Source organism: Coenobita brevimanus, chromosome 94 (assembly GCF_032717465.1).
Source record: "Coenobita brevimanus isolate Jiangsu-jjx chromosome 94, ASM3271746v2, whole genome shotgun sequence".
NCBI classification, from domain to species: domain Eukaryota; kingdom Metazoa; phylum Arthropoda; class Malacostraca; order Decapoda; family Coenobitidae; genus Coenobita; species Coenobita brevimanus.
Window position 1 is genome coordinate 6,428,346 of NC_137047.1, and position 22,048 is coordinate 6,450,393.

The following is a 22,048-nucleotide window of genomic DNA, read 5'->3' on the forward strand; positions in this document are numbered from 1 at the left end:
GGGGGAGGGTAGTCAAATGGTGGGTGACAGAGTGACTTGGAGGCGTTTTGTCTGCGGCCACCCTTTGCGGGATTAGGGCGTCGGGCTATAGATAGATAGATGAAATTCATAAATCACGGCAGTGGTCCAGACACAAATATATATATATATATATATATATATATGTATGTATGTATATATATATATATATATGTATATATATATATATATATATATGTATATATATATATATATATATATATGTATGTATGTATATATATATATATATATGTATATATATATATATATATATATATATATATATATATATATATATATATATATATATATATAGGATGACATGGGGGCTGGCATCATGCTGGACACAACTCCAGTTCTCCAACAATGTTACTCCATCCAATTCAAATCCTCCAACATTATCCCATTAGAGCTCTAAACCAAGACTTTGTAAACACAAAAAACATCAGTCTGGCTAAACAGAAAAACTAGCATTTGGACACTTCTGGTTTTATTTACTACTAGTCTTGCAAAATACATTAGTCAACATTATCATTATTAACACGGACCTCACATTTAGGCACAACTGCAAACTATTACAATATGGTGCAAATGCATTGGTACTAAAATCATATTTGTACTATCTATCATCCAATCCTACGTTGCCCCATGTGGAGCATAGGAGCCCGGGGCTATGTAAGTTGGTTCTGACATTTAAGATGAGAGTGACCAGCCTCACTCATCCCTGAGTGGCATTACGCGAGCAATAACCCCAACAACCCCTTGGATATAAACCCTCACCGGCTCATACCAATTGGAGCACCGCAATTACCCACTAGACCACCAGATGCCATAATTTGGTTATATGGTTACCACCCAGCATCGTAAATGGTTTCCTGGTGTACAGGAAACCATTCGGCTTGTCACTCATAGGCAGAAGGAACAGGAAAGAATGAAGGAAAGGAAGACAAAAAAGGGAGTGTAAAGTCACCCATAGGCATAAGGATGAGGAAAGAATGAAGTAAAGAAAGACAGAAGAGGAAGGAAGGAAAGGATGGAGGAGAGGAAATGCCAGACACCTGAAAGTGGCACTATCATATTTGTACAATTACAATAATACCTAAACATTGGTTCAATCAAGAGTAACCTTTTAAAGTGTAAGATAATTACTGTGGGTAAAGTACTCAATTAATTAAGGAGTCTGTGGAGTGAATCTGAATGTGCCAAACTCGATAAACTGAGAATATTTAAGTTTGACGACTTATTATTTTTACCCACGGTGCATTTGGAGTTCCTCCATGGAGCAGTGTTATATAAACAATATGAGGCACTATGGGGAGGAAATTCCAAAGGCATTATGTGCTCCTAATTCTGAGCCAGGATTCTATCTTCCATTTTTTCAATTTCCATTTTGGTGCATTAGGAGTTCCTCCATGGAGCTCCTCAATTCTATCACAAATAGCAAGTTGAATTTATTGAGAGAGGGGGAGCTTTCCCTTGTACTGACAGGTGCTTCTCCCATTACAATATGCATGTCAAAAATGCTTGTTTCAAAACTTTATTACCTCAGCCACATTTAGGGTTATAGGGAAAAAAAAAAAAAAAGGGTGGTCTATGATGTAGTTTTGCAGAGAGTTTATACATTAAGACAAGAATGAATGCGTGCATGAAGACGTGAGTAGGGGTAAAAGATTTCTAATACTTTTGTTCCCATTCCCAATCTTACCTTCGGTATACAGCAATTTTCCGGTTGTTAGCTTCCATTATTTGTACTCCAGGTTTATGCTTGAGAGTTGGGTAGTGAGATGGAATGAATTTATATACTGTACTGTGACAACAATAATGGTGTCACAAAGATGACTATGGGATTCATCCACCTTAATGTTTTCTGAAATTACAGAGGTGAAAACAAAGCTGTTACAGACACTGCAGAAAATGTATGTGCTAGAAAATGTAAAGAAAAAAGTGAATATGGAGGAGTCAGCAAAGAAAAGCAAGTTAGGTATAAATGTGGAAAGTCATCACACTCGGAAAACAAACTACAGTACAACCAGGAAAAGCAAATACTCTGACATCATTAAAAAAAAAAAAAGTAGGAAAACTAGGGAGTAAAAAGAAAGAGAACCAACCACACAGAACATTTAATGGGTATCACTTAGAGTACTTATGTACTAAGGACAGAAAGGACTCAGATTCAGTAAATGATATGCTAACGTATGTGGCAGTGAACGCAGCAAAGCCCACATCCTTAGAAAGAGCACGGAAGAGGACATTTCATCTCAAGAAGTGTGATAAACAGCATTAGGAAGAGCCTCAGATTACACAAGGCTCCCACCACAAGATGATCTCTTCCAGCACTAATGCGTAAGTAAACCCACTAACAGATACATTTACCAAACAGAATGAGGAAAAGTTTGAGATTAGCACAGAAGTAGAAAGCCCAATTACTGAATGTACTCCTAATTCATTCACAGACAATCAAGCAAACAGAAGCCCAGAAACAAGAAGCAAGAGACAGTCATGCAAGCACTGAGACAAAAGGGATTCAGGAGGTAAAGTTAAGTGTAGAGTAACTGGAAGGACTGGTGAGGGCAGTCACAACACATCCACTTCATTCACTTAGAATCACACTCAAGTTTTAGAGCCTGGGGATGATGCTAGTTTACATGCTGTTGTCTAATTCAGTGCTGGCATAACTAAAGTTAACTGTAAACTTGAGTAAACTACAGAAAGCAGCTGCTCCCCACACACTACACATATCATTGTCTCCCTGATGACTACAGAGAACTTCAGCTTCCTGATAACTACAGAGATCTTCAGCTTCCTGATGACTACAGTAATCTTCAACTTACCTGTAACTACAGAGATCTTCAGCTTCCCAGTAACTACAGAGATCTTCAGCTTCCTTATGACTACACAGATCTTCAGCTTCCTGATGACTACACAGATCTTCAGCTTCCTGATGACTACACAGATCTTCAGCTGCCCAGTAACAACAGAGATCTTCAGCTTCCTAATGACTACACAGATCTTCAGCTTCCTGATAACTACAGAGATCTTTAAGCTTCCCAATAACTACAGAGTGCTTCAGCTACCCGATGACTACACAAATCTTTAGATTCCTGATAACTATAGAGATCATCTGCTCCCTCATGAATATACAGACTATCTGCTCCTGGAGATGATTGCAGTGATAATTTCCCCAAAGACTACAGAGATCATCTACTCCTTGAAGACTACAGACATCATCTGCTACCACAGAAGACTACAGAGATCATCTGTTCCTCAGAGAAGATTACAGTACAGAGATAATCTGGTCCTCAAGGCTGTCAACTGATGAAGTTACTGAACTGTGGCAGGCAGTCTTACAAAAACTGAGGTCTGTAAGTCAAAAGTATACAAAAACATATCTGTAATAAATCTATCCTTTGATCCCGTTACTGCCACACACACGAGAGAGAGAGAGAGAGAGAGAGAGAGTCTTAAATTAAGATCCCCTCTGGCCTAAGTAAGCCTATGAAACATTATATGTACCAGTATCATTATAAATCCAAACTTAGAATACCCATGTACAAATCATGTTTTCATCTATCCATCATCCATTCATGTTTTAATAGTCAAAATTAAAATGGGTTGCACTTACCTGTATAAACATAATAAATGTGATACTATTCAAGCTTGAACCAAAATAATAAGTCATCATCATCATCTAATCCTATTTTGCCCCATGAGGAGCACAGAAGCCCACGGCTAGGAAAGTTGGTCCTGACACTTAAGATGAGTGTGACCAGCCTCTCATCTCTGAGTGGCAATACGTGAGCAATAAACCCCAACCACTCCTTGGATTTAAACCTACACAGACTCAATCCCGCTGAAGGGCCTTAATTACCCACTAAACCACCAGGCACCATAGTTTGGTTATATGGCTACCGTCCAGTGTAGTATATGGTTTCCTGGTGTACAGGAAACTATTTGGCTTGTCACTCAGTGTAGATTCTCATCGGTGAGGGAGGTTCCCAAAATAAAAAAATTAAATAAAATAAACTTTATTCAGCAGAAGCTTCAGTATTGCCAATAAATACCAGAGATTTCCATAATTTTTTTACTTTATGTAAAGGAGTAGGAATAGTTAGGAATGTTACTCATGGTCATGCTTGGGCTCAACTAATCACCATGTGCTGCACTGACCACATGATAGTGGCATGACAAAAGGGGAGAGACAGGAACTGATGGGGTAGAAACTATGATAATTAATGTACTTGTATAATTCATAAGCAATGTACTATTTTCCCCATAGGGTACAAAAAGGTACATTGAGGGGAAAAAACATGTTTCCTAAATAAATAATAATCATCATCATAATAATGATATGAATGGAACTGTATTGCAATTTTTCAAAAGTAGTCCCCAAAAGAGGCACACAACAGTAACATATTTTCAGACTGTGGCATGGTCTCCAAAAGTAGCCCAGCCAAGCAAGTAAATCGCAGTGTAAGCAAAGGCTCAGTGTAGGCGGTGGCTCAAACAGTAGAGACGTGGCCTGCAGTCCTAACGGACCCCGGTTCAAATCTCCGCTTGGGCAGTTAACAGTTTATGGATTTGAATTTAATAAAAAGTAGACTTTACTGATGTACCAGAAGGCCCACCAACATGCCATAAAAACACCCCTGCTGATACCAATACACCAGCCCTGTATGAGACAGCCCTCGTATGTATTCAATATGGACGGTAGGTGTTAGCACCGAAGTGGTGGCATGTGGAGATATAGGAGGACTACTGGGCCTTGGGGATATGCCCTTGGGATAGGCCCTGAAGCCACTGCCTGGAGTTGGGGGGAGGGGGGGAATGCTCCCCTGAAACAACAAAGATCATAATCTCCCTCACTGGTTCTTCTCAGCTTCTGTCCTCTTGCAGAACAAAATTCTAAGAATTCTGTGATTTCCTGCTGAGATACAACTCTATCTATCTATCTACAGCCGCATACAACTTCTGTCCCTTCTCTAGAAACTTTTCCACTAATGATCTAAGAATGAATATCTGATCTACACAACCTCTTCCCTTCCTAAAGCCTTCTCAGTGCTGCAGGAAGTAGATCTATGTCACTGGCGTTTCTGAAGGACATGTAGATCTACGTCACTAGTGTGGTATGGGTTAAACAATATCACAACTGACTAGAATAAATACCTGTATGCATCTAACAGCACCATTCCAGTCTTTTCACTGTTATAATTTTGAAGACTCCATTTCTTCTTTCACCAACCGGTAGGCTTCCTTAAATGTCAGTGGAGGCCGCTGCTTCTTTTTTATATACTGTAAAAGATAGTGAAAGTAAGAGTCTTAAAACTACAAATACAAACATACTTATTTGGTAAAATCTGCAAATTAACTCTGTGTTGAGCTGATGATCTTGAGGATATTTTTTTCTGGCAAACTATCTATCCATCATTACGAGCAAATGGTAAGTGGAGGCACCCATCATTCTCTCTTGATGTAGTGCTGCCTACTTCTTTCACTTATCATTCTCTTTCTGTGTCTGAACTCCTCTCTTCCCATCTTTCCTGATGCTTTTTATTAATCTGCTTTCCATCTGGGTGGCACCACACTGAATAACAAGCCTAATGATTTCCTTTAACCCAAGACACCATTTACAAAACTGAGTGGTAACAATATAAACCAAAAATGGGGTGAAGTGGAACCTGTTAACTGGGTAGTGAAATATAAATGTGGCAATCATTCAGGAACCAAAGCAGCTGCAAGGGAACATTGGTTCACAGCATGGGTCAGCCCTGCAGATTGATGGGTCTGCTCAGCCAGTCAGGTTGGGGTTGATCAACAGGAACAACAAAAAACAGGCAACACCCAATACTGGATGGGGTCATTTCAAGTAATTGCAAAGAGTGATAATATAGGGCCATGCAAAGTGGCCCTAGAACAATGGTTCTCAACCTCGGGAGCACACCCTTCTAGGGAGGCTTGAGCAATTTCCAAGGAGGGTGCAATGACTTGGAGGAAAAACTGAGTGTCATGAATGAGAAAGAGAGAGAGACAGACAGACAGACAGACAGACAGTGGTGGTTTTGTGTCTCTCAGATCTCCATAGTGCCATCTCCCTCATTTATCTTCTCTCATTTGCTGAGTCAGCGCTGTCAAGCGTGTCTCCCTCCCCACCCCCCCACCCTCCCCCACCCCAGCTAGTGTGCTGCCTGCCTGGACTGCGCTCTCCACTCTCGCTGTGTCTGTTACCCTGAAAGCATCTCAGCACCGCACCTCCCACCACCTTACCTTCCAGCATATGTGATGTTTGATGTCCCATTTTTTAGCAACAGCATTGTTTATGAGGATAATAACACTACCTATGGTGTTTCTGTGTCTGTCTCTATTGATTGAGTAAGGTACATGAGAGTTTGGGTTTGGGCCTGGAATGCACCTCTGGCTTTTCTTCAGTACCTTATGGGGAAAATCGTTTTGATTTCCAACATACTTGCCATCTGAACGCTCCCACCGGTACGCAACACCACTGGATATCAGGGTATGCCTGTACAGTATGATTATTATTATACAGTAATATGTGTTGTTTGTGGTAGGTGGGGGCGCTCACCATCCACTCATTTGATGTAGTGCTGCTCTCGGATGTCTGCCCTTTCCTCTCCTCCATCCTTCTTTCCTTCCATCCTCTTCTGTCTTTCTTTCCTTCATTCTTTCCTCATCCTTCTGCCTATGGGTGACTTTACACTCCCTCTTCTGTCTTTCTTTCCTTCATTCTTTCCTCTTCCTTCTGCCTATGGGTGACTCTACAAGAGTGACAAGCCAAATGGTTTCCTGTACACCAGGAAACCATTTAACTTGCTGGGTGGTAACCATATAAACAAATTTTGGTGCCTGGTGGTTTAGTAGGTAATTATAGCGCTCCAATCGGACTGAGCCTGTGTAGGTTTATATCCAAGGGATGGTTGGAGTTTACTGCTCATGTAATGCTACTCAGGGATGAGTGAGGCTGGTCACTCTCCACGTCAAGACCAACTTGCCTAGCCCCGAGCTCCTACATTCCTCACGGGGCAACATAGGATTGGATGATGACTGAACAACTGAATGAATATGTGTTGTATTACTATACTATATGTACTGTACCAATATGCTTGTTTTTAACCATGCCATGGCCATTGGTGTCGAATGGCGTGGCTGCCAGCGTCGACGCAGCGCGACTTGTCGAAAACTCCGAAAATTTTTGGGAAGTGAATGAACGTCCGGGACATGTTGAGACTGACCTCTACTACACTCCAACAACCCATCTGTCAGTTCAAAGCCTGCTGCCGTGATGAATGAATTTTCGATTTTTTCGCTATGGCCATGCCAGAACACAAAAAGCTACACCCATTATCTCGACCCAGATGAAAATATCATCTTTCTCCTCCCCTGCAAATCACACACAACCACCCTGTTTATGATTATAAATTAATACAGGCATAAACAAAAAAGACATGAAAAAAGAAAAATATATATTTTTTTACCTACTGTATTTGCTTAGGTTTGTTGTACTGGTTTGGATCATTTGATGCAGTGTGACTTGCAGAAAATTGCGAAAACTTTTCGGAAGTGAATGAACAACTGGGAAATCTAGAGACTGTCCTTGACTACACTCCCGCACCCCATCTGTCAGTTCACTCCTCCTGCCATGACAAGTGGATGTACGATTTTTTTGCTCATGGCCATGCCTAAACACACACAGTTACACCCATCATCTCAACTCTGACAGAAAATACAGTATCATCTTTCTCCTCCCTTGTAAAACACACACAACCACCCAGTTTACCATTATAAGTAAATACGGACATAAAGAAAAAATACATGAAAATAAGGGAAAAATATTTTTATTTATTTTTTCTCTTTTAGGTATCTTTACATATTGGCTCAGGTTTATTGTTCTGGTTTGGATCATTTTACACATTTTTTGCCTTGCACTAACATTACACCACTGTACGCCAAGTTTGCATAATGTTTTGGTAGGTGGAAAAGCCTTCCTTCCCTTCCCTCCTAATCATCTCATGTGGGGTGCAAATCGCAGGTTGTCTCACATTTCAACCCTCGCTGTTCAGCCTGTAAACTCAAGGGATGACCTTTATCTCGTTTAAGTCAAAAAATATAAGCTCTCGTCTCCCTTTTCCCATTAAACTCCACCACCCAACAGTACAAAAATAAGTCAATACTACCATAAAGACAACACCGAAAAATGCTAAATAAATTCATAGTTTTTAAAATTGAAACATCACATAATATGTACTGATAAACTTCGAAATACACATATCTAGTCATTTCACACCATTTCACTGCCAATGACATTGTTTTTCTGAAAAAAATAAAAATAAATAAATAAACATCGCAACAAAACCTAGGTGTAACCAATACTCTCACTCCACACCTTTCACGAATCACATTATTTTGTATCCTATCCACTCTCTGTACTCCACATACATTCCTTAGCAGTCCCATCTTCACTGATCTCACTCTTGACTTTTCATTTTCATGCCACACCATAGTCTCACATCCATATGTTAAAGTTGGCACTAACACTCCCTCATGTAAGCCTTGTGCAGTTGCAACACTCAAGCCTCTGTTTCTTAGCAAAGCCTTCATTGCACCAGTTACTTTCCTTCCTTGTGTCACTCTACTTTCCACTTCTTTTGCACATTTTCCTCTCCTCTCTATCACTGTACCCAGGTATTTGAACTCTCTCACCACTTCCAGTCTCTCTCCATTCACTGTAACATCACACTGGGAGTCACCTTCTCTCTCACTAACCATCACTTTACTCTTTTCTACATTTACTCTCAAGGCATGATGCTCACAGACATCAGCAAACTCTTTTTTATTTAGGTTTTTCTGTGGTAAAGGTTTATGAAGGTAATGGAGAGAGTTTTAGAAGGTATGATTAGAGAAAGTGTGAATATTGATGAGATGCAGTTTGGGTTTATGCCAGGTAGGGGGACCACTGATGCCATATTCACTGTTCGACAGCTTCAGGAAAAATATATTGGTAGGAGAAGGGATCTTTATTTTGTTTTTGATGATTTGGAAAAGGCCTTTGACAGAGTCCCTAGAGAGGTGGTGAAGTGGGCAATGAGAAAGCTTGGCTTGGAGGAGTGGCTGGTTAGGGTGGTTATGGCCATGTATGTGGGTGCTCACACCCAGGTGAGAGTGAATGGAGACTTGAGTGATGAGTTTTCCGTGAATGTTGGTGTGCATCAGGGGTCAGTCTTGAGTCCCATGTTGTTTATCATGGTACTTGAAACATGACTTTAGAAACGGACTCCCATGGGAGTTTTTGTATGCTGATGATTTGGTGTTGATTGCAGAGAATGGAAGGGAGGCAGAGGAAAGGTTTAGGAAGTAGAGAGATGGTATGGGGCAAAAGGGTTTAAGGGTAAATGCTGATAAAACAAAAGTGATGATATCTAGGGTTGGTGGCGGTACTGTCAAAGACGAGGGAGAGTGGCCATGTGTAGTTTGCCACAAGGGTGTGGGAAGTAATTCCATCTTGTGCGGTGTGTGTGATAAATGGGTGAATAAGAGATGTAGTGGTATCACAGGTAGACTGCGAGATAATGCTGATTTTATGTGTACGGCGTGCCGGGGTGAGCAGGTGGAGATTGTCAGACGTGAAAGGATTGAACTTGCTGGTGAATCTCTTGTGTGTGTGGAAGAGTTTTGTTATTTGGGAGACATGTTGTGTGCTGGAGGTGGGGCTGGAGCTAGCTCTGTGGCTAGGGTGAGAAGTGGTTGGAAGAAGTTCAGGGAGCTCTTGCCTCTCCTGACATTGAGAGGGCTCTCCCTACGTGCTAAGGGGTCTTTGTATGCACCATGTGTTAGGAGTGTAATGCTGTATGGCAGCGAGACCTGGGCAGTGAAGGAGGAAGATATTCGCCGGCTCAGACGTACAGAAATGACAATGATTAGGTGGATGTGCAGTGCGTCCCTGCGTCCAAGGCCTGGAGGGGCTGGGTTTACAATGGAAGAGTTGAGAGGTAGGATGGGACTGGAGTGTATTGGTGTTGTGATGAGGAGAGGTAGATTGAGGTGGTTTGGACATGTGGAAAGGATGGGGGATGATAATTGGGTGAGGAAGGTGAGAAGTGTTAATACTGGGGGTGGGGTTATGAGGGGTAGACCGAGAAAGACATGGAACGAGGTCATTAAGTGTGACCTTAGAGTTAAGGGACTGAACAGAGAGGCTGCAATGGATCGTGCAGCATGGAAAGCCGCCATTAGGTGACCAAGGCCGACACATGCAAGCATGTTGGAGCTTTTAAAAACGAAAACAAAAACAAATTGGGAGCAAGGCCAGCCACCACATTTATATATGCAAACTCATACATTTTAAATTTTGCTGGTTCAGCTTTTAAATGCAGGCACCTCCTCAACAAAGTCCAGTTTTCATTTGGAGATTTCTCTTTTCCTTTGTAAAGAGCAAGCCAACAAGTTCAAATTTTACAGACCACAGGAAGCGCTATATATGAATTCATACATGACCCATTTTAGTTGACCAAGTGAGGAATGTACTTTACTATGCCAGACAATAAATTAAACTTCAAATTTCTGGCCCCTGTTCATACTTCTAGATTCTGCTTACCAAAGTTACTAGTGGGAAACTGGCAGCAGAAGTGGTGGTGGTGATGAAAACTAAAATCAAGATATGTGTTATAACAAGTATACATGATTACGAATGAAACCTGTGTCTGTACTGTCCAATTTAGCAATAATGAACAGCATACTTGGCATACTTCTCATGCCCCCTTCCTCTTCCCACTCTCTCTCTCAAGATGCAAAGTCCATAATTTGTTTGCCATTTTCTTAAAAGCAAACTTGAAGAATACCATGCATGTGATGAAGTAAACTATGTTTATCATACCTTTTTGTCTCATACAGTGCCATCATATCATACCACACCTACCTGTCTTAAATACTTTCCCTAGCTTCAATTTCTTACATTCTTCATTTACAATTCTCAAATTTCAATGTCGAGGAGCACATCCATACAATGGCATTGACAGAACTGTGTAGCAATTTTTATACAAGCATCACCCAGATTCCCTCCCTACCTCCCAAAAGAAGGATGGTAGACTGCAGAAGAACAGAACTCAATAATGTTATGGGGTGGCAACAATAATATTTCACACAGCCATATGAACCTACCTTGTTTCACTAGGCCCTGAACCCATATGAGAGGCCATCAGCTCAACTACAAGGAACATACACAAGACTGGGAAGTCCCTGGTCTTCACTGCCCTATCCCACTGTGCCTTTTCAGCACACAGAGAATACTGAGACAATATTTTTTCTTTCCTATCCAAAGACACCGTTTCTGGTGAACTAGCCAAGCAAAGTAAACAGATTCCTGATATGCTGTGTTGTGAGGAGGAAAAAATGTCATTTGTCATTTCACTACAGTCACCTATAGATACCATACCAAGCGAGCACATGATGGAAACTTTCTGAAAATACTGTGGGTAGAGTTTCCACTTCATTCAGTCAGTTCGGCAATTATCCTGAATGGTTTCCTCTCATCACCGGGTAACTGTATGCATAACAGCCCGCCATAAGTCTTAAGAGTTTTAAGGTATCCTATAGACAGAAAACTTAATCAGGATTTTTTTTTTTTTTTTTACACTACTGACCATTCAGTTTTTAGACTGGTTACACTAAAACAATTATATTCAGCTTAGGATTAATATCTCCCATTCAAGGAGGCAAGCACAAATAAAAAACGCTGACATAAAACGCATGTTTTTGGTATTCTAACCTTCTCTGTGATGCGTAGAGTGGTGTAACGATGGTCAGTAGTTAATGTAGCAGTGTAGGCTTGGTACATGTTCTGCTGACACTCCAGGAATTGCCGGATGAGAGCTACTTGTTGCTTCATCAGTTGCTCTACCCCTAGTGCCTCTGGGACTGTTCTGTTTCCTAAAAGATTAATACAAGATAGGGACAATTATATTTTCAATTCAATATGAAGATCCACCATCAAGTTTTACCAGGCAACACAAAAAATGTCATGTTTTACTAAAATCATGAGTAGCTTAGGTTATTGCATTGATATTTGTTACTGAAAAGTCACACACACACACACACACACACACACACACACACACACACACACACACACACACACACACACACACACACAGAGTTAATCTACCATAAATACTGAACATACCTTTTAAAATATACGACTGCAATTCTGTTGTGAAGATGTCACTTGGTGAGGTAAACACATGATGGCAACAGTGAGGCCTCCACTGTATACAGGTTGGTGGTCCACACTGTAAGAGTTGATGTATATGACACAAAGGGAGAGGAAGGCAGAAAAGAACAAGAGAGTGGAGAGTACAATGGGCCAAGTCTGAAGAGCAAAATACCGTGTACTGTAGTTCTCTCTGGGCTTGGATGGGGATTCAACAATTTGTATATAAAAGGAGAAAAAAATACATAAACATATTTCCACATCCTAAAATAAATTTTCCACTGTTAGCAGACCATACAGGCACCTAAGGAAGAAGTTTATATTATCTATGACCATCATACACAAATGAGGTGGTGGCTCATGGAATATCTCAACTTGTCATATGGTTATGGACAAGAGTGCTAAAATGTCACTGGCTGTGAGGTAAGACTGATGGACTGAGGAAAAAAAGATCATACAACAAAAGAGCAAATGGTTATTCCTGCTATATGCATCATAGGCATGAAGGTACAGGTTATATCATAGTTCACCCCACATACTCATACAGGACAGTAAGCACATGGTGCCCTCAAATATCTTGCTCTACAGGCAAACATAGAATAATGTGGCAAAGCAAGCAAGATGATGCAATTAGATTACAAAACTCAAGGCAAACTATTAATCTAAATGCCTATCCACACAATCAGAGGGCACCTATGGTGTCTGAGTATGGTAATGAAAAAATGATGGAAAATAATTCTATACATATCATCAACTGATGCACCTTCCTGGCTTCTGAGTTATTGTTTATAGCATGCTTCACCACTATGCTTCAAATCTCATGAGCAACATACTCAGATATGACAGGTGCCCACAAGGCCTTAAGGTCTCTGACCTTGCCCTGTGCCCCTGACCTTCCCCTGATTGCTCTCAAAATCTAGTTACTTCAGCCTTACCTGAATCTCAACCATTCTCTGAATTTGCTTCAAATATGATCAAAAGAGTTTAAGCTGACTTTACTGTGGCCCTGACCTTTATCCCCCTATTTTGAAACTGGAATATTTTCATTCTCAGCTAACCTCAAACCAGTCCACCTATTCTGACCAGAGTCTAATTTTTTCATTCATTCATTGCCAGATGCCATGTATCCCAAACGGGGTGGCCAACGGCTTAGAGTTAATTGTTTTACAGGGAGGGGCACTAATCCTCCACCAACCCCACTTGACATGTAGGGATGCCAACAGCATCTGGTGTTCCCAGGTGGTCACCCATCCAAGTACTAACCAGACCCAACGTTGCTTAACTTCGCTGATCGGACGGGAAGTGGTGTACTCAACGTGGTATGGCCGGAGTCTAATCAAACTTTTTTTAGCTAAAGCACTAAACCTTTTACTCTGCCCTATGATCATTTGTTTTCAAAACTGAATCACCCCTCCTGTCCCTCAACCCACCCACAATTTTGGTCAATATTAGTTTAAAACAGATTTGATCTTGCTTCTGAGCTATGACCTTTTTCAATAAAAAATTAATCACCTGTTCCTTTGATGGACCTCAATCATCATGCTAAATTTGGTGCAATTCCATCAACAATCTCGCTAACAGACAGACAAGCCAGACCAAACACAAAATCCCCACATGCTTTCATATATGGGTATAATACCATATGGCAAAGAATGCCATAGGTGGTGGCAGATTTTGCTTCTTCCTTTGACTCTGTGGTATGTTGTGATGGTCTTTTATTCAACAACATGTTCTATGTGTGACAAGCAAGGGAAGGTTAAGCCACTCTTCCTGAAGTAATGGAACAACTCACTGAAAGAGTGAAATACAAAGCCATGTGCTACAAGGGTTTCTCATGGGCAAAAGGCATTTCAAAATTCTAAAGTAACCAAATTCTGATTCTGACCAATGCAATGTACCGGTAAGATTACAGTGCTATCCCTTGATGCGAAGCAATCACCAAGGTATACAACATGACCTACAGAACACCAAATGCTGGCTTACCAACCCTTTGTCTGGTAGACACACACATGTTACATCCTAGGGCAAGTCACCACAAACATGATATTTCCCTAATAAAGTTCCACAGGGCTCTATTCTCTCATCTACAGTCTTTAACCTAGACAAGAATGATATTCCCACACCCCAACCATCCATAAAGATTGTCTCATTTGCAGATGGCAGCCATAACAACCACACACCACATTACAGACATAGCATGCACACTGCAACAGAACTACCTTAACACACTGCAGACTTGAGTCAAGACAACAGGCTGACAATCACCCCAGCCAAATCTATCACCAAATACATCACCAGCAGTAAACAAGAACACAGGTACTCATCACACTTAAAACAATGTTTGTGTGCCACCCGTCTCTGCAACTAGGATCCTTGGAGCGACATATAACATCGGACTCACCTTCAATGACCATATACATGACATTCTAATCTTTGGTTCATTCTTCCTTCCATTGGGGGGAGGGGGGGGAAATGCATTCAGGGAAACTACAGGGCCGGACTTTGGCTAATGAAAAGACGCTTTCTCCTTACTCTGCAAACAATATATTAGATCAATGATGTCCTATGCCTCTCTGGTATGGGCTCCCATCCTACCCAATACCCTCTACAATACCTTGCAAATCATACCGTAGAGAACAATGCCCCATGCATCACCACTGGCTGCACAAAAACATCTCCCATAGCTCAATTACACTCTGAAACTAAAATCCTCCTTGATATGAGAAGCCCACAAATCTATGCAGCAGCTTGTGCCATTACACAACATCCATCATTACACGACAGACACTCACAACATACAGAGACATATAAAACAACCACCACACAAATACTGTATTATCAAACCCTCTAAAACAAAATCCCACCTCCGTACACTCCAACACTAGGAATGAAGAAACACCTACACTCTAACTTAATATGCAAGGCAACAAAACACCTCAATCAAAACACGATACAAGCAGCTCCCCCCCCTTCTGACAATCATTCATCGATGTCCTTAAATAGATATACAGTATTCAAGTTCACCTTGCTAGTTGCAGGACCAAGCCCTCCTCAGCTACCAGCTTAGATTTGGGTTGGGTGGAATAACAGATGACACATGCCCAGCTTGGTGAACAGGCCCACACAATATAACATACATAATGTTGCAGTGCACAACACATGCCACATTAGAATGCAGACACATCAGCAGCACAGGGAACCTATGGGACAATTCCACTGAGGCCATTGCTTACCTGCGGCCAACAGTCTGCTCCCTAAGATGGATTGGGGTAGAGGAAGAAAAACACAATGCAAAATTATGGGACCACTGATTAGTAGTTCTTTATCAAACACGCCACTTAAAAATCTGCTGACACTCCAAGAATGAATAAACAACAGAATTAACTGGGAAATATACAGTACCCTCACGTCCAGTGGTGTTTGTCCAGTACTATTTTCGTCCAGTACGGTCGGCAAAAAAATAAAATAATTTATTACTGTTGCTGGGCTAGTACAGATTGGCCACGCAAAGTAGGCCAAATCCAAGGAGTCCTTCTCTAATGCTTATGTGCTGCGTCCAGTACTACTACCTGAGCACATGCAGGAAGATGGCCAACACCAAGGAACGTTTCCCTAGTTCTGCCGCGCCAGTCCAGTACGCCTTCCTCATGATGTGTGCCAGTCAAACTGCAGTATTGCAGCTCCCCCTGATGACGATGACGACACTGTGTCAGTGTGTGACTATGAGGGGTTTATAAGGGAGGTTGTGGCAGAGAGGCCTCCTCAGGATCCTGAATGCCCTCCTCCAGGGGGTCAGTATGACCTCCTACAGCATTGGAAACCCCTCCCCCTTCCCCTCCCAAGCCCATCACCACTCACCTTAATGGCAGGTAAAATCTTAGTTGTGTCAAAATGTAGTTAAGTTGATTTTGGGGGGAACTTTTTCAAGGCCTGTCTAACATTATTCGTTTTTCCCATAAGGTCTGTTGTTTGTCCAGTACGGATTTAGTCCAGTACGGAAGGACTGTCTGACAAAAATAACGTACTGGACGTGAGGGTACTCTACTATACACTAATAATAATATGAAGTATTAACTTACCCAATGATCACAGCCACAACTCCTGTGCTTGGGCTTATTTCTGTGTCCGTGCCGGTGTTCAACACACTCACTGCCCAAAGATTCATTGTTACTCCACTCTGAACTGTATGCCTTATTATGTTTATTTTTCTTCTTATCCCTTTTTGGTCTCTGGCCAGATATCTTTGCATATTTATTCGTACTTTTGGGCAATGAACCTTTTTCATCACTGGATTCTGGGTCTTTGCTTATTTTGTTTACATTTAATGATTCATCAACCTGCTTGTGAGTAGGCACTGAAGATTTATCAGACATATCACATGAGGCTAACTTAAATGAACCACTTTTAGCATGTCCAGATGTTTGATATGAAATGTTTTCATGATTATCTGAAGAGGTTGGGTGTGCAGGTTTGGTAAACTGTTGCTCTGCCATCATAGTGTTATTTTCATGTGTTATATGTTCCTCTACTGATATATCTTCTACACTGGCCTCAGTTTCCACCACTAATTCTGCCACATTGCTCTCTGGTGATGAAATATTTTCCTCTGGTACAGCTTCAGGGTCAATATTTTCTTTCTGATGGGGTAAGAGTTTAGCCAAGTTTTCAATGTTGAAATCAATTGATGACTTCCTTCGTGAAGAATGAAATACATTACTTGAGGCTTGAGCTAGAAGTATTCCAACTGGCTGGTTGTAACCGTTATTTAAATCACCATCAGTATCTTGCTTTGCTGGCTGTCGTACACTTTTAAATGCAAGTACAGTCTCTTCCTCTTCACCAATAAAGTGGGATTTAGAGTCCCTTGAAGGGTTCCTGTTACCAGACAGAGTCCTAAAATTGTCTTCATTTTCTGTAGTAGACGTATCAACATCACAATAATTTACACCACCTAGGATATCATCAACAGTCATTACATTGTTGACATCCCAAATATCATCTTCACTACCACTTTGTTTTTCATGAAGTGTTGGAGTTTTTTCAAGCTGACTCTTCTGTAGGGCTGCTTCATCAAGAAAATTAGCTAAATCTTCAACTGTGGATATATCACTTGGAATACTATCTTCCTGTACTGGCAAAATTAATTCTCTAGTATTTCTTTTGTCTGCATCAGTTCGTATTCCCACTTCTGAAGGATCAATAGGTAATTTCCTCTTATCATCTCGCCTCAAATGCTTTGAACTCATCACACTTTTATTAGAAGTATACTTATTTAAATATTTCTGCTCTAGGTTGCTAAATTTATCATCCGATTTAGCTCTCCTGCTTCTCAAATCACTGTATTTGTTGCTCAGTGCTGCTATGTCATGGATGGATCCTGCTGGCTCTTTTCTCTGGTGGTACTTTGTACTGGCACTGATTTGTAATTCAAGTGGATTAACTTCACTTAAAGAGCTCAAATCATCAGCATACTTATCTACAGCACCAGAAAAGCATGATGAAGATGGATCCTGCCTTGACTCAAGGTCCTTCTTGAGACTGTAAGTTTTTTTGCTCAGCTGATTCAGGTAGGCCTGGGGGAGGAGGGGGAATCTGTATCATCATCATAATCACATCAATTTTCTTCTCACCTATGCTTGAGGTAAGGTAGCATTCAGAGAGCAAGATAAAAGCTGACAGAGAGAGAACTATCAAATGTCTGCTCAACTAAGTGGACCACACTCATTTTCTCTCAGTCAATACCCCTGCATCTTTGGATAATAAAAGTAAGCACTGTTTCCTACCTGTCCATTCACATACATCCAATTAAGAACACAGTATTTTCACCATTCTAATTTGATATTCAGGCAGATTATATAGTCGCTACCAGTACTGGGGCTGGACAGCATGGCAAAACACACAGCATATATCTGGCCACAGCAAGTCATACAATAAGTCTGCCTTCATATTACTGTATTCTCAATCTAAACTTCTCATATGCACTTACTAATTACAGATCAGTACGCAAAGTATCATAATCTTGTACACTAATAATAAGCATGTAATTAATGTAGTTTCACACTTTCCATGTCAGACTCTGGTGGGAGGTTCATATATCTATGTCACCTGTAATCCATAATTTTAAATTTTTTTAGACAGTAAGCCCATCTAAGTTTCACCTGTGCTGTCAGCACTAGCATCAACACAGTGGCAATTGTGGGGTGCTCTGTCTTCATGAACAAATAACTGTTTCTGGAGTGAGAGTTAGTGGGCAAGCTTTTCAGGACATGAAGGGCCCTTCATAGTAAAGAGTGAAATTATGAAGAAAAGTTCCTCAATAGCCTTGGGGGTCCTTGTTTACATGGTTCTTTGGAGTTATTTGTGAGCCATGTATAGTTTTGATGAAAACTCTGTGATGTCCTAGATGGTTAGGAAGAAGCATGTGTATGGTCCTCTGGACCAGAGTGTGCTTGGTTTGCCTTAGGTTTGTCATCCACTAAGTATGTAAACCAGTCTTGGTAGCAGCCATCTGCAAGGTCACTCATTAAGTGCTTTGCATATGCCTATTTTGAGCACTACACTGAGTCAAAATATTGAGGTATGAGTATGAATAGGCTCTTCTTAGTGGTAGGTGGTGGCAACCATCATCCACACACTTGAAGTAGTGCTGCCTACTTCTTCCTTAGCCTTTATCATTCTTTTTCTGTGCCTGTCCTCCTCTCTTCCTATTTCTCCCATCTTTCCTGTCACTTCTTATTGCTTTTCTTTCCTTTACAGGTGGCTTTACATTAAGTGACAAGCCAAATGGTTTCCTGTAAGCCAAGAAACCATTTACAACGCTAGGTTGTAACCATATAACCAAACCATACGTGCTCCCTACGTGTCAGCAAGTGAGTTGGTGGAGGGTTAGTGCCCCTCCCCATAAAACAAATAACTCAAAGTAAACTGGCCACCCCTTACGGGATTATGGCATCTGGCAATAGATAGAGATAGATGAGTATGAAGAGGCTCTTCTTTCTTGCAAATGGTGGTCTCTATAAAACATGTGAGAAATGTATGGCAATGAGATTTGAACAGTGAAAGGAAGGGATACATGCAGAAATGAATGCATTAAAATCAGTGTGCTGAGGCGGATCAGTGGGGTATCACTGACTGACAGAACCAAAAAAAGGTGCCATAAAAGAGACTTGACATATGAGATTCTAGAGAAATAATATGAACCACTAAGTCAAGGATACAGTGCTATTGGAATGAAAAGGAGCACAACCTCACAACCTATCTATTTATAGCCCGACGCCCTGATCCTGCAAAGGGTGGCCGCAGACAAAACGCCTCCAAGTCGCTCTGTCACCCACCATTTGACTGCCCTCTCCCCAACTCACTCCCTCCTCCCTCATATACTGTACCTCTCAACTCCATCCCTCCACCTCATCCTCGGTCTTCCCCTCCCTCCACTTCACCTACATACACCCTCTTAGTCAGTCTTTCATTCTCCATTCTCTCCACATGTCCAAACCACCTCAGTGTATTTCTCCTAATTTTCTCAACCACATCCACATCCACCCCACAACGTTTCTTTACTTCTTCATTTGTCAACCTGCCCCTCCATATCACTCCACATGCTCCTCTCAAGTAACTCATTTCCACTGCTCTCACTCTTGACTTGTTCCCCTCTAGCAAGGTCCATGCCTCACTTCCATATGTCAGGGTAGGGATCACAATACTATCATGCAGTGACTTCTTAACTTCCATAATCAGCTCCCTATTTCTCATCACCGCTTTCAGTGAACCAACAACCTTCCTTCCCTGCTGTACCCTTTCAAGCACTTCATCTCCAAAACTTCCTTCCCTACTCATCACATCACCCAAATACTTGAATGCACTCACATTCTCCATATCCTGACCATCCAACCTCAATGTGCATTCTGTGAGTTCATTCCCCTCAAACAACACAACTTTACTCTTGTTTAATTTAACTTTCAGATTCCTCTTCCTATACACTGTCCCAAAAACATTCACCAAACCTTGCAACTCCCATTCATCTTCACCTCACGACCTACTTTCATCAAATATCATTCTCTCTCTCTCACACACACACAATTTAATCATAGGCAACCCCGAAATCTGACACTTTTAATATCTACCAGTAATGGCAGTTTGGTTTACAATTACCATACCGGTATTCTAAAGAGAGTGATCCATCATCTGAATAATAATGAAGTTGTTTGCATAAGGGTTTATCCAGCTACTCCTAGACACATGGGCTGATTTTTATGAAGCTTTGCGGGAACACCCCCTAGGGCCCCATGTTGTATATAAACTTTTTTGTTTAAAAAATAAAGTAAAATAAATATTTATTTGCAAAATTATTATAATTGCCTCCCTAACAGCTTTTCAGTGATGGAGCCAAAGGAACAAAGTCCATTTTCTTTGACCCTTACCACATACTAGTTTATTTATACACTGTAATTACTTATTTCAAAAAAAAAAAAAAAAAAAAAAATCATGCAGCAACTGTACGTAGGCAGCCTTATGCAAGTTTATGTAAGAACAAGTGTGCTGAAGAAAATGTGCTCCTGAGAATATATTTACTAAAGAAAAATTATCCAGTACAGTATTTCTGAATATTCTATGTACATTACCTACTTACTTACTACCAGGGATGCATTTCACTTAATCCCTTTGAAATAACTGTTAAAGAATTTTCAGATATGGCACCTATGTACATTCATAAGGCAGCCATTATGCCTTCTGTATTTCACATGCCACTTATTAACTGGGTTTCCGACTGTTAGTATAATCAACAGTATCATGAAGGCAGATTAATAAATTATTTTGGTTAACATTTTTCTTGGAGCTCTGGCACCTCAAAATTTGCCACAGCATCTACATTAAGTTTAGAGAGTTTGGATATACTGTACTGAGAAGAAGGAGGAAGGTGACTGGGGAGGGTCACAGTTTTGAATGTGAAAGGAAGATTGCCCAGATTTACATCAAGAAAACTATGAATGAGGTCCTATGCAGTAAACATTAGGATAGGCATTTGAAAAGGGAACTGTCTCAAGATCATAACAAATGGAGAGCTGCTATCAAGTGAAAAGACCTACAACTGCTTGCAAGATCTATGGTCTTTCAACGTAATGTAATGTATCATGGCTGTTTTGAAATTATCCAAAAATATGTTGAAATATCATAATATCTTTAATTATCACAGCCATTTGGACCATACCATACGAAGAATCTATGACATCCTCCATAACCCACATAAAAAATTATGTGGTGGCTCAAGGGCTTTTGTTACAAATTGTATCCACACTGTAATGCTGGAATTTACATACACACGAGACATGGAAATCTACTGCAGCACCTGTACAGCACTGGAGAAACAGCTTACCTCTACATCACTATCTGAAGTCATTATGCACCTGAAAATAATTGTAAAAGTTTATTAGCACATGGAAGGAAACAAAAATGTACATCATAATTATCTTCCAAAAAGCTACTAACAAGATTTACAGGCAATCAGTACAGGTCAATATTAAAAAACTCTAAAAACAATTCATCATATGATGAGATTCTAGCTCTGGGTGGGGATCTGAAAGATCATGAGGGTGCAGCTGCTCAAGGATATGAAAGGATGCACAGGGGATGCATGTATTGTACAATGAATGCAGAAGGGGAGAGCATCCTAGAGTTTGGAAAAGCACTGAGCACGATTGTGTGTAAAACATTTTTTAGGGAGAGACAGCAGGATGGTCAGGTGGGCTGATGTGGGGTTACGCTAGTGATGGATGTGAAAATTGAGGGAAGTGAAGAGTGTGTGCAGCAACACAAATT

General features: G+C 40.8%; 1 protein-coding gene and 1 non-coding gene across 2 annotated transcripts; both read right to left on the bottom strand.

Annotated features, from left to right (window-relative positions):
* Positions 1-1,133: 1,133 nt before the first annotated feature.
* Positions 1,134-21,632, bottom strand: LOC145412789 (uncharacterized). The gene is made up of 6 exons (XM_080282569.1): positions 21,606-21,632; positions 16,312-17,805; positions 12,206-12,311; positions 11,792-11,952; positions 5,182-5,307; positions 1,134-1,885 (listed from the first exon to the last, which is right to left on the bottom strand). The coding sequence occupies exons 1-5, from the start codon at positions 21,627-21,629 to the stop codon at positions 5,221-5,223; spliced, it is 1,872 nt and encodes a 623-aa protein (XP_080138695.1). The 5' UTR covers positions 21,630-21,632; the 3' UTR covers positions 1,134-1,885; positions 5,182-5,220.
* Positions 13,447-13,565, bottom strand: LOC145413071 (5S ribosomal RNA). Its single transcript, XR_013899680.1, has one exon. It is a non-coding gene; the product is annotated as a 5S ribosomal RNA (ribosomal RNA).
* Positions 21,633-22,048: the final 416 nt, after the last annotated feature.